At 33.4% G+C, this 14,139-nt stretch overlaps 2 protein-coding genes across 2 annotated transcripts; both read right to left on the reverse strand.

Moving 5' to 3' along the window:
• Positions 1–175: 175 nt before the first annotated feature.
• On the reverse strand, positions 176–1,779 carry LOC132749964 (estrogen receptor-like). Its single transcript, XM_060739911.1, has 3 exons — positions 1,554–1,779; positions 1,192–1,333; positions 176–435 (listed from the first exon to the last, which is right to left on the reverse strand). The coding sequence occupies exons 1-3, from the start codon at positions 1,755–1,757 to the stop codon at positions 191–193; spliced, it is 591 nt and encodes a 196-aa protein (XP_060595894.1). The 5' UTR covers positions 1,758–1,779; the 3' UTR covers positions 176–190.
• Positions 1,780–3,932: 2,153 nt separating this feature from the next.
• On the reverse strand, positions 3,933–12,650 carry LOC132749963 (vitamin D3 receptor B-like). The gene is made up of 7 exons (XM_060739910.1): positions 12,258–12,650; positions 9,491–9,632; positions 7,893–8,078; positions 7,273–7,463; positions 6,045–6,285; positions 5,291–5,518; positions 3,933–4,617 (listed from the first exon to the last, which is right to left on the reverse strand). The coding sequence occupies exons 1-7, from the start codon at positions 12,459–12,461 to the stop codon at positions 4,361–4,363; spliced, it is 1,449 nt and encodes a 482-aa protein (XP_060595893.1). The 5' UTR covers positions 12,462–12,650; the 3' UTR covers positions 3,933–4,360.
• Positions 12,651–14,139: the final 1,489 nt, after the last annotated feature.

Here is a 14,139-nt window from a genome sequence, read left to right on the forward strand (position 1 = left end):
ACTATCGCAAAATTGCTTGAGAAACATAAAAATACAACAGAAGATGTTTTGTGGGGCACCTGTTGTCTTCCCCCGCCAGTAAAGCTGGAAAGTCGACACATGGCCTTTACAGTGATGGTGCGATGTACATGTAAATCCCCCAATCAAAAATTTTTGGTTCTTTGTGTTAAGAAAAAATATTCGTTTTAGATTATAAAAGGAGTTTCAAGTTATCAGCATGCTTTACAATATGATGTAAACCTGTGTTCCGTAGAAGACTTTCTGTTGACGATGATAAGGCTGATTCTATTGACGACTTAGACGAATTACCTACGGCGGACATCTCACATGCTTCTTTACTTGGTGTTATTGCTGGTGGATTTTTTCCCTCCAAAGCTTTAGCTTCGACAATTGCTCTCGTTCTTATTGCTATGGAATATCTTCCTTTACGTACACCTGATAAATAAAAAGAAGTATTTGATCACTCTAAATGTGATATTCTAAATCAAATACAATCTGGCAGAGCTTTCTTTAACAAAGTTGATGTAGTTTCCAAACTTTCATGAACAAAAGCTGAGTTAGGTATACACCGTTGGTAAAAAAAATAAGGAAGTTTAACTTTCTTCTAGTTTGTGTCCAAATAATTGACATTTATTTTGATTGTGTATATGTTAATGTAAATTACAGTTGACTAAATGACATATTCTTTTTAACTAGATTGGCTGAAAATTCATTGACAGAGAAATAACACAAATGCCTACGTAAAGAATAGTGTGTTTTGTTGTTCCTTTTCTTTGGTTTCAAGACATATGGCATCGATATTGATCCGATAGCTTCCAGATTCTCTTGTGTAAACATATCTAATGTGCTCTTCGGAACGGGAGCTTCCATTTACTAAGTAGAACCACAGATGTTCCAATAAATATCTAAATAACACTAGTGACAATTCAGCTTTTCTGCCATTAACGTCCAAAAGACATTGTTAGATTTTGAACCAAATGTTTCGAGACTCAAATTGCCATACAAGACAATATGAAAAACATGATTGAACAGAACCAAGTCACAATCACCTGAAAGGCACTCTTCTTGGCCCGGGGCAAATGTTACTGAGTAAATGCTTAACAATGTTAAAATAACTAACGCAATAAACCGCAAACTTTACAGACAAAAATATTAATTATGGAACACCATAAGCGTAATTTCCATACCAACCTCCTTTAGACATTCCGATATCGTAACATTTCTTGAGTCTGCAAGCTGAACAGTTACCCAGTCTCTTCATTACAATTTTACAGTCGTCATTCTTCATGCACTTATATTCATGTTTGTGTATTAATACCCGTCGGAAAAATGCCTGAAATTAATACATATGTCAATTCAATTAATCAATCAATCAATCAATCAATCAAGCAATCAATCAATCAATCAATGTTCATTTCCTATAGCATAAACTTACACTTGTGGATGAAGTATGCCTAATAGTGCCCAATAGTTAAGGCTTTGAAAATCGAATTAATGTTATGACATAAAGAGCTAAAGATTCAGATTTGCAATAATCAAGGAAAAGCAGATACCTTACAAGCTTCGCAAGTGATCGCCCCGAAATGATATCCGGTCGAGTTTCCACCGCATACCTTGCAAGGCGGAAGTGGGACGGTGGCGTACGGTGTTGAATCTGTCTTTGGTCCTGTCTTTCTCCGCCGCTTCCGGGTTTTAGATTTGTCAACGTTTTGGTTCTCCTTGGTATAATCCTTGGTTAAATCCAAAACTTCAGTCATTTTCACCCTTTTTATAAATGAGTTTAAAATTTAAACTTTTTTCGTTTGAAAAAGCCCGGTAAAAATTTTCTACAGTAAAACCGGGGCTTTAAAAGATTATTTTTGCATTTCAAATTTGTTTTTTTATTCATTATTCAATATTTCAGTTTTTTTTATTGGGGAAGAGATAAGAGCGTTCAAAAGTTTCCCCCTTTTTTTAAAACTATGTTTAGTGTTTCGTATATACATGCAAAAGTCACGGTAAAATTGAAAGTAATTTTCTATGTAAAATGTAAAATATTTTTTCATCGTTTTATATCAGTGACTGCTGTGTCGGTATTTTGGTTATATTTATTCATCAGGGCCTAAAATGTTTACGTGTCTATCGATTATTCCTTGCCATCGAAATAAATAGACAAAGTTTAAATGCGTCGTCAAGAGTTATACGGTGGGTACATGTGCAGAGAGGCTTGTCACATCACGATTTTAACATCTTCCTTTTATTGTATGATGACATCAAGTTCACACACGTTCAAAGTATAAATCTCCCCCCCCCCTTTTTTTTTTTGGGGGGGGGGGGTGGGGGAGGGGTGTTAACGTCGCACCAACACCAACACTGACGACTTTCAAGGAAGACCTCGGGTGTCTCTCCGTAATATATCCATTAAGGCAAAAACGGGCACCTGAGTTGAACAACCAATGTTCCGCAAGGGAGCTGGATAGCTCTTCACGTGAAAAAACAAAAGTCCCTGTAAGGATTTCCATGAGTCCACTACGTTTGTGAAAAGTTATTTAAAGTTAATTACTCGGCCATTGACGCCCCAAAAGTATATTTCTTAAGGATTAAGCAAACAAGCTGCCGGGCCTGTTGAAGCTATACTTCATAATATAATCCGTGTCTGCAATTTTCATATAGTTTTATTTGTTGCTTCATAGAGATCTCCCCTCTTACAGATTTACATTCTTCTCAATAGCAGGTGTCCAACAGCAAAATGTTGCCCTGTACACCACTTCAGTTGTGTTTAATTGTTTGGTCCTTTAATCAACGATTCAGGTACATTTAGTGCTGAAAATTGAATAACTGTGCTGATTGGCGTGAGAGATGTTGCTATCCCCTTTTACAGATTTTTTGATTTAATCGATTGTTTGTTTGTTTATTAATTTGGTTCTACGGCACACCAACACAGTTTTTGGGAAAAAAGGAAGGATATTTTTGCTAAACTTTTGTTTTTACAAAATTTTAAAAACAACACAAGAAAAACCCCCTTTCCGCCGGGGGCCAAGAAAATGCATAGACTCCAAATAATTCGACTACAATTTCCAACTCAACCCTTAAAAGGCAAAACCCCTTGCCCAAGAGGCGATTAAAACTATCACAAGGGGAATCCCTGAAAAGAACATTTGGCGAAATAAGTCAAAACAAGTATTTGTTTTCCCAGTCCTTTCTAGAAAAATTAATTTTTTAAAATTTTCTTTATTAAATTTTTATTTTGTCTGTTATTAGTCCATAACATGGCTTCTCACATTTTATTGTCGTAGAGATATTTTATAGTTATGTCATAGGCGGCATGTCTTTGAAATTTTAGAAACGCTATCAACAGTTCGCTCCAATTTATAATAATGACGACAACATACTGAAAGCAAGACTGAATGTAGTCCGGTTCCCTACAACGTAGTATAAGGGGAAGGAACTCCAGACTAGACTAAATAACACTTTTAACAGTCTAACGGTCGGAACAAATAGTGCCAATCATCTAGTAAAAGTAACAGTATCTTTTGCAGCGGAAAGATCTGACGAAAATTAACCATTGCATTTGAAGAACAGTGCGGAATAACCAGAGCGTTAGCACTGAACCCAAAGAGTGCCACAGGGGTTTCGGACTGGGTTATATCCTATTCTTGGAGATCCCCCTCCCCCGAGTCAAATACATGTGCAATATCAAGATACTTCTATAATAACTGTATAATAGTTAAGAGAACAATTAAATGGAAGATATCGGGGATTTGTTTTTGTTTTCTTTTTGGGTGAAATTACGTAGTAAAATTGTTACTTTATTAAGCAAAATATCTTATTTATCTATTAGAGGTAAAGCGTCAATTCTCGTCGTGGTTAAAAGAAATGGCGGCATTTCAAATCATATTGTTGGAGTAAGACCGTTTTCTTTTCAAGCTTCCTACAATGTATCTTAACAAATATCAGAGATTTCCATTTTATTTGACATTAAAACATAATATACTTTTACATATTCTTATGCGTTAAACAAGTACCACTTGAGCATGAACTTTAATTATGCGTAGTAAAATGTACATGTAAAAATAAAAGATAAATTTTAAACAAGATACACAAGCTTGTGTATTTGATTTTTTTCAGTATTGCAAAAAAAGCTGACAAGTTACTTCAGGAACCATTTTATAAATATTTAATATAATAATATATATCATAATATAGAAAAATATTTCAATATGATTTCCAATAATATCACTCTTAACAACATTTGGCAAAAATAAATGGCAAAAGCAGTTTATTTATTACATCTCTAAAAGTCGGTAACTTCAAAGTAACTGTAAGCAACAATTTTTTTCTTAAACAAAACTTTAAAAATCATCTCTTTAATACATGTGTTCTAAACATCATTTTCGTAAGACAGCATTTCTTTCCACAAAGGAAACTCGTGTATAGCAAATCCCCATTCCTGTAAAAACTTTTGATTAACTTTAAAATTTAGCTCAGTTAAATCTCGAAGTCTTAGTAAAATGTCAAATATTTTATAAACATAGCGATTGTAGTCTTTGTGAGATTTCATCAACTGATAATTTAAACAATCCAGAAATTTCTCTTGTAATATTTGAATCTTTTCTCTGTCTTTTAATTTGCAACGATCTGAAAATAAAGAAAAATACAGAAATAAAATGCGTCAAAAACAATAATTCTTCGGTGCCCAAAATAGGAACTATAATGAGTGAAAAATAACATTACATTTTGACCAATTTAATCGATACGGGCCATTTCGGGCCAATTATCGCATTTCAAAATGAACTTACAAAGAAGAATACAGCCGAAATTGCTGGGCTATTACCACCCGCGCTTAATTAAATGAGGTAGTCTTTCGAGGTTATTTGTGAACATATATGAAGCAAATCTTTATTTTATAACAAAATGTTTTAAATTTGGAAAATATCACTCACGAAAAATGTAAAGATATGTCATTCCTCTTAATTCATACCGATCAAACCAAAATTAACTTTATGCAAGAAGTGTGAAATACAATACTGATAAAGATAATGAATGAATGAATGAATGAATGAATGAATGAATGAATGAACGATCGAACGGACGAACGAATGCATGAATGAATGAATTAATACTCTCTAACAACAATAATTATAACAATATTTGTGTATGTAAGAAAGGTAACTCTGATGAACACATTCCCCCTTTCCATATTTCTTTTTCCAGAACTTTCAGTGCTTTGATAAATGTAACTTCAATTTTATAGAAAACTGGTATATTAAGAGTGGAACAGTAATTGGCAGTGTGTATAACATTACGGTACCTGTATATGTAAGAAGGATAACTCTGATTAACACGATCTCCTCTAAGGATAACTCTAACTGCTGTATCATGTCAGCTATTTTGAATACCGATTGAACCCATTCTGGCGACAAAAACTTTTCCATTACTTTCCTCGTTGATTTATATGTCCCCTGCATACTTATGGCCGTTCCTAGATCTTTATTGAACAGTGAATAGTTGCCAAACAACCAGAACTCGCAGTGACATGCTAGAAGAAATATTAAAATATTCAGTGATAAAGCTATGTTTACTAAACTTTGATTTTTGATAAAGTAAACATGATGGAGGAAGGATTAAAAAAAATACTAGTGAGAGCTGATCTTTCACACCGTTACCATACTCTGGACGTTGTAAATTCCATATATGTATTACTTCGTATTGACACATCTACGGCCAAAATTGCATCATTTATTTTAAATGTTGAAAACAGTTTTCTGCTTTAACCGGAGCTAGTGGGCATATATGGTAGCTTAAATAACCACTACCATCATGAACAGGCTCAATCAAACCGAGCCTGTAACATTACCAATTTTGAAGTTTTGGGCGTTCTTTATGGATTCTGTTATTCTCTATTTTATTGCCACATCAGCGTTGTTTATGCCGTGTGGAGGCCACACAAGTCACCCCTTATTGAAATGACAAAAATATTTCGGGTGACTTTATTTAACCAATATACAAGAAAATGAGTCGAAGAACAGTAGTGCCAAAATGTTCTTAAACTGACTGAAGTATACCTTTTAATAAGTTGGACACATCTTTTGGATGCAAGCTTTTAAATCCAGGTATTATTTTTGTAAAGTTGACATATTGCGATATCTCGTCTTCCATTGATTTGCCTTTAGCATTAAAATGGGACAGTCTGTCGTCTAAATCTATACCAGTCTCGGCAAATATTTGCTGATATTCCTCCCTCGTGACGTCATTAGCGATCCCGAACAGCTTGCCGAACACTTCCTCTTTACTTTTATTGGCTTCCTATTAAAGACAGGACAGTTAATAGATTAATAAGTCTCTGTTAGTATTATTTAAATTATACTGTGTACAATACACCGATATTTAACAATTACATTTTCCTCAAAATCTTCTAAGCACTCTTTTAGAGTAAATTTTATATCATTAATGTACAGTGGAAGTGTTTTATATTGTCTACATCAGATGTCTAAATTAATTAACAAAGTAAGCGTACGGATCCCGAATTGCTAGTTATTATATGACTTGTTCAACTGGACAGTCTTAAAGTTCAAATAGACTCCCAGAAATGTTTTTAGGTTTTTTTTCTCAAAAGCTTTTTATTCCTAGTGTCCTGTTTATAGTTTCAAAAAGTATTTATTGGCCCATTTACCTTAACCATCTGATGCTTTTGTTGCATTTTGGCAATTATTACAGTGATTTAGTAATTTGTATGGAAGTTAAAATACTACTTTGTTAACTTATTCTGCTGTTCTGACAATTTTTTTCACATTCGGTGCAAGTAGCATGTAACATGCTCAAAACCATTTGTTAAACAATAATTAAACCCCTGTTTGCCCTTTCTAAGGAAGATAATATGCCTTTAACTCGGGCGGGTTAGCGGCTTCCATAATAAGAGTTACTTAATTTGGCTATTATATATATATACATGTATATCAATCTTGAAACAATTGTTCTGGCTTTTTTTACAATACTTCATATAGTAGATCTATAGCTATATTATATCATGCCAAGGACCTCTAGACAATCAAGGGTGTTATACTTTCTCATTACCATTTAACCATTAAGTTAATGAATTTCTTCAAATTGATTCAACAACGTCCCATTTTACATGAATCGTAAACATTCATACATTTCTTAAATTCTTAATATATCTTTCCAAAGTTTGTCAATTTTTCATTTTGTTACCACATCTAGTGGTGTGAAGCTTTAAGACCAAGTTTTGAAAGAAAATATTGAAATTTGATTTTTTAGGATTGTTAAATCACTTACAAATATCTGGCGCTGTGCTTGCAAGATGTTACCTCTCTCAAATTGTTGTGCAAGGTTGGGGTAGACAGCATCCTGGCATCCCACAAGGGCGTCAATCAAGAGCTCGAGTTCAATGTTACGTCTAAAATCTAGGTCAGGTGAGCCGGCAGGCGATTGGTTGTTAGACGCTTGAGACCTGAGGTTGTCTGAAGCTGAAATAAAAGGATTTAAGTCAATACAGGACTGGAGCAGACCATAGAGCCGCTTGCAGAAATCATGATCAATTAATATACAAATATCAATGTTTTCGCCGATTCTTAAATTTTTCATTCATTATCATATATAAATCGGTGTGAAAAGATGAATTAGATCTTTTAAAGTTCAACACGTTGGATTTTAGCATTTGATCATTCAAGCGCCTTGTCCGGTATATACAGAAATACGGTGTTTAGTGTGGTGCTCCAATCCTTTGTTTAGTCTCACTCGAAATCAAACAATACGAGTAAGAAGTAAAAAAATAAAAAAAAGAGAATATTGCAATATGTAAAGACATAATTCGAGATTAAATTGAAACTGTATTGTTGCGTTTGTGCTTTTTTAGAAAGCAAAATAGGCTAAATGTAGTGAATACGGTGTGCTACCTTCTCTTCTTAGAAGACTAATCGTTGAAGGTGGTGATGACACAGATGACGATGGCGAACTAGTGTCAGACCTCTCATGTGTTTCATCACTTGACGCTATGGCTACTGGACTTTTTCCCTCCGAGGCTTTAGCCTCAACGATTGCCCTCGTTCTTATTGCTATAGAATACCTGCCTTTGCGTACACCTTAAAAGTAAAACAATTGTTTAAGTCAAAGCAAGTCTCTGATGAAAATGACACCAACCGCTTTTCTGTCACTATGGAACTAACATCAACACTTTCTGACAAAAGAAAAAAAGACCTGTATTTTTTAAGTGTTTAGTACTTTTGACAAGTTTTTGTCGCTCTCATACAATTAACTTTCCAGCTTTCGTTCAGAGAAGAGTATTCAAGAGTATGGAACCACCTTCCTCCCGTACGCTAGCTGGATATATTCCACAAATGAGAATGCAAAGCCCATAGCAGGATTTCCACTCATAGCATTGTGGAACATGTTATTTTAACAATTTGTCCACAGAAGCCCTCATGCACTTACTTGTTCATTGATGAATACTTATCTACAGCACCGATAGGTTGTATCACCCTCAATGATATATATATATGAGAAAAAAAAATCAAACGTGGGGGATCACTATGCGCAATTTTGTAATTTAAGGCCCAGAATAAAATAGTGTTTGTTTCCCTTCCCGCTACATACCTACAAAATCACAGATACCAAAACTAAAAAAAAATTCAAACAAAAGAAAATTTTATTTAAAAAAGACGAGTGACAGTCTATCAATGAATATCAAATGTTTATGTCTGTCTCATATTTTAAATGTAATAATACAAAATGGGATATATGTGAACTGAAACTTTCAAACTTTGATTCTAACTTTATACAGATGCTTAACATTCACAAGTTGTTTTAAAATCCCTGTAATTTTAGATAGAAAAAGAATTTTAGAAAGTATTTTGGATTTTTTTATATCTACCTATATACCCTTCCAAATTAATATTGTCATTTGTTCCGGGAGGGGAAACAAAGATAATTTTATGGCTGGCTAATGAGATATAGTATGGTTTACTTTTAAAACCGAATTGCTAAATAGTATAAATCGTTTCTTAATGTTTTGAAAAAAGATAGTAAACGGTCCTCTTCTACATTATGTTCTAATATTTGACATTTCGTATTTAAAGTTTAGTATATCTATATTATAAGATATAAGACGCTCCAATGATTTTTTTAACCACTCGTATTCAGAAGGTTAGTTGACAAAACAACTATTTACCCTATAAAAAACATTTAAACTAAGATGAATAACGAAAACGGATTCTTAAAATCTTGCATTTCAAACCGACATATTATAAGGCAAAAGATATTCTTTTGTGCAAATTCCTTGAATGAGCTTATTTTACATGAAATTTATATAAACATACAAAAAAGGCAAATTGTTATTACATAAGATATCTTGCCTAAGTGATATCACGTGGGACATGTATAATAATTGGACACCAGATTAGCGCTACCATAAATGACATTAACTAAACTATGGAACGCCAACATTAACGAAAACACAATATTATTGAAAGTCAACAACGATATTGTCTAAGCATACCTCCTTCCGACATTCCAATATCGTAGCATTTCTTCAGCCGGCAAGCTGAACAGTTTCCTGTCCTCTTTACTACTATTTCACAGTCGCTATTTTTTGTGCATTTATACTCTTGCTTATGTATCAATGCTCGCCGAAAAAATGCCTAAAATAAACATTTAAAATGCATAAAATGAATGCTAAAAATGCCTAAATTGTCTATTTAATAGGATAAACGCGTACAGCCCACTCATTTAAGAGAGAAACCCGTACAAAGATTGAATCCTTGAACAATATTTTTATTTCGTAAAATGACACATAGTTCAAACACGCGTGGTTTCACCTTCCATAATAAGATAGTGTCCCCCTCTTAAACATTCAATGACGTGTAACTCACTGGAATGAGTTCTAACAATTATAACAAGAAAAATATTACATACATTCGTATGTAATATAGGTACGATTGCATACTATTTTTTGTGAAGACTTTATGTTTGCTGAATTAAAGGTGTAATGTAAAATGAACAAACATGTCATGAGATATTTTATATCTTTAAACATTTTCATGGAATGTAATTAATGTATCACCATATTAAAGTTGCATGCCTTCAGATGAGAAAAATGATTTCAAGGAAATCAAAATATGAAAAGAAAATTCACGGTCAATTGACTGCTTTGAAGCATAATCACAAAATAAAATTACAGGAAATTAAAAACCTTTTTAATACACTAAAGGTAGAATTTCATTGTAAATTATAGTCAAAGATTTGAGATATGATTATTTATTCATAACATCATTATTGGTTATATATTGATAAAAAAACCCCGAAAGACACAGTTTGTAAATATTTATTACAATAAAATATGAAAAATGTAAACGCGCCGAGGTTAGCTATAATTAAAATTCCCGCGCTAAGTCGCGGTGGTGCTTGGGATAATCACTTGATACTGTAAATGGCAGCCATTTTACGATACGAATCCTCGGACAGTTTATCCTGCCGAAAAGATATGAAAAAATACTTGCAATTCAAAATTTGCTGGCTACATAAAGATTATCGATTTACTCTTTGCACACTTTTTCTCTGCCTGAGTATAATAATATTGACGTGTTTTCATTGGCTTAAACCATCACGTTACCAATACGCATGTAGGTGTGAACTAATTTCGTGTTCATTAAAATTATTCCGTTAACAGACATATAACAATCTTATTTACAAATGAATTGATAAAACAACAATCCCAGAAGCATTTAAGATAATAACAATCATTGGAAAAAAATAAATGCATATAAATTGTAAATTTGTGTATGACAACTCAACCCCCTAAACAAAACATAATAGACTTAACCAAAACAAGCGCCTGCTTCTTCACCTAACTATGTAGTTGCATGACCATGATAAGCAATTTAGCAAACCAAATCTAAGAGATAAACCTATTGTAACAATAATACTATGACCACAGCAGATTTCGTACAGAAAATGAAATATTTAAAAAAAAAAAGAATGGAAGACAAGAACCGGTTGAACCGGGTGATGCTCCTCGAATAGGTTTTGGACACAGAACAGAATACCTCTTGTAGTTTCAGAGTTATGTCCCGGACAATATTCAAAGTGCCCCGGACAATATTCAAAGTGCAATCATTAATATCTTAGGCAAAACAGAGTTACTGTTCTTTGCACTGCTCATCTTCCCAATGATATCTATCTACGTACAAATTTTCTTTTTCACATCTCTTATATGTCAGAGTTATGTCCCGGACAAAGTATACAAATGAACAAAGGGCAATAGCTCTAAAATTAGGCAAGGAAGAGTTACATTTTTTGTTCACTGCACATCTACCCAATGAGAAATGAGATCTATCTATCTACAAAGTTTCATGTTGATATCTCTTATGTCGTCATAACTATGTACTGGACAATGTTCTAGTAAGTGTGCAGATGGACGAAGGGCAATAACTCCAAAATTAGGCAAGACAGGGTGTTATTGTTCTTTTACACTGCCCTTCTATCAAATACTATCTATCTACCTACACAGTTTCATGCTGATATCTCTTATAGTTCTAGAGTTGTGTCCCGGGCAAAGTTCAAAGTATAAAAAAATTGAACAAAGGGCTTTAACTTTAAAATAAGGCAAGGCAGATTTACGGTTTTTTGATCACTGCACATCTACTCAATGATGTCTATCTACCTACAGAAAGTTTCATGTTGATATCTCTTATAGTGTCAAAGTAATGTCCCGGACAAAGTTCAAAGTGTAAAATGAACAAAGGGCAAGTACTCCAAAATTAGCCAAGGCAGAGTTACGTTTCTTGTGCATTGCACATCAACCCAACCTAAAAAGTTTCATGTTGATACATCTAGTTGTTACAGAGTTATGTCCCGGACAAGAAAAGCGGACGGACGGACGGACAAAGCGGCGACTATATACTCACCCTTCGGGAAACATAAAAATAAAATATGCAATATGCCTATTTTAATCTACGGGGATCATAATTAAACAAATAGTCCCGTGATAATGGGCGTTTTGTTAGATAAACACGAGAATTTCGTGCTCTGGACATAATTTAAATCAAGAGGCTCTCGAAAATTATTTTTATCTAATTGGTCAAATTTTTACAATTATACATAGTAGCATAACAAATAAGTTTATATTTAAACAGTAAGATATTGAATTCCCATCGGCGCTTCATTTCTATTTATACTTTCTATATCATATAACTCTTAAAACAAACAAAATGTAAAATGGTTTAATAATACATGTAGATATGTAGTATCAAAGTGTCACATTATACCTTACAAGCTTCGCACGTGATCGCCCCGAAATGATATCCGGTCGAGTTTCCTCCGCATATCTTACAAGGCGGAAGTGGTACGGTGGCGTATGGTGCTGAACCGGTCCTTGGTGCTTTCTTTCTCTGCTGCTTCCGGGTTGTAGATTTGTCACTATCCTGGTCTTCTTTAGTATAATCCTTGGTTAAATCCAAAGCTTCTGTCATTCTAAGTTTAAAGTTGATCTTCCTGAATAATTATTAAAACGGCACTTGCAATGTGCTTAGTTTATAACTCGTGTGCATGTACATTTATATAATATATTTAAATGTGTCAATTCATGTTATTCGGTCTTCGTGTTAAGTTAAGATAAGAGCGTTTACTGTACCAGATTTTTACCTCGATGACATGGAGTTTATATGTTTAGGTCACGGCGACGATTCGATACACACGATAAACGTGTTTACAAATTGTTATAACTCTATAAATGTATATATATATTTCTTCGATTATACGGGTGGGTGAAATTTATTTTATTCATTTATATTAGTATAATACGTTCCAGCGTTCATTTGATTCAACTGTTTAAACGATTTACATTTTATTGTAATAACTTAAAGATGATATTACATAATGTATATGTCATTATAAGACATAAATATTGGTAGAATTTATGTCTGATAGTGATATTTTAAATATATTTTAGTATGGATTCTGTGTGCAAAGCGTTATATATTTATTACAAGAATCTTCAAATTGAAACAAATATAAGATGTATCACTGCCCTCATTTATTTCAGTTCGCACATTAATTAAAGGGACATTACTGAGATTTTCTACTTCGTGGGACTGGTATTTGTTTAGTTTTGTTTTCAATTTTTGTAGAGTTCGATGAAGGTTTGTAACAATAACTTTTGTTCAAAACTTCAGACCATTTTAATTGTTCAAAATGACCCAAAAATATAAAAACATTTAAACGCTTTAAAATAAAGTCACACAAAACATCGATTTTCAGTTTAATTTTAAGCATATTTCTGTATTATCTTTTTTGATATATTTCAGTTTTATATTTATTTTGAATGTCCTTTTTGTTCTGATGTTTTAATTGATGATATACACTTTTGTGAATACCATTTCCACTTACACATGTTATGTATATGCTTTACACTGTCTTGTCATGTATCATGTATCTATTTATCTTCATGGACCATTTGGTGCAATGGAATATTGAAATAAACTTAAACTTTAAAAAAAAGTATAAGTTGTTTAAATTAAAAAAAAAACTTCAATAAAATTGTTTGTTTTTTGTATAAAGTCATTAGCATATATTGGGGTGGGATGGGGAGGAATACTTCATAATTCATATGCACATTTGTACATTATTCCCGGCGCGAGCAGGCCTCTGAGAAGAAACATCCAACTTCTTGTAGCTTTGGACAGCTTCCTCACTCGAAGAAATCCTAAGTGCCTATCGAGTTTGGACTCAAAACGGTATGGGGCGATAAGTTGAAGCTGAACTTGCGGAGTTGGGCGACACAACCAATAAAGTGGTTTATAAAAGCGCTAGAAATATATTGCCCTTCACCGCTTCCAGAAGCATGATATGTATTTTGAGGGACTTTCTTTCCCTTATCAAAGCTTCAGGCCAATGAAGGTGTTATAGTATTGCAATCGGACAAAAAAGTAAATCTTTGGCACTCCCAGATTGTCCCCTTCCCCTTCAGTTACGGGGAGGGGGGTATTAATACATCAAGCTTCCAGACGTTCCGATGGAACAGAAGAAAAGTAAAGTAAATCAGTGTTTCCAGAGGTAACTAGAGCTATCTCTTAACTTTTTAAAAACAATATAGTGTAAAAAAAAGAACAAAAAGTACAATTTATTTTCTGTCTCTCAGAAACAATTTTT

This window comes from Ruditapes philippinarum, unplaced genomic scaffold (assembly GCF_026571515.1).
Source record: "Ruditapes philippinarum isolate M1 unplaced genomic scaffold, ASM2657151v2 ctg7059_1_1_1_1, whole genome shotgun sequence".
NCBI classification, from domain to species: Eukaryota; Metazoa; Mollusca; class Bivalvia; order Venerida; family Veneridae; genus Ruditapes; species Ruditapes philippinarum.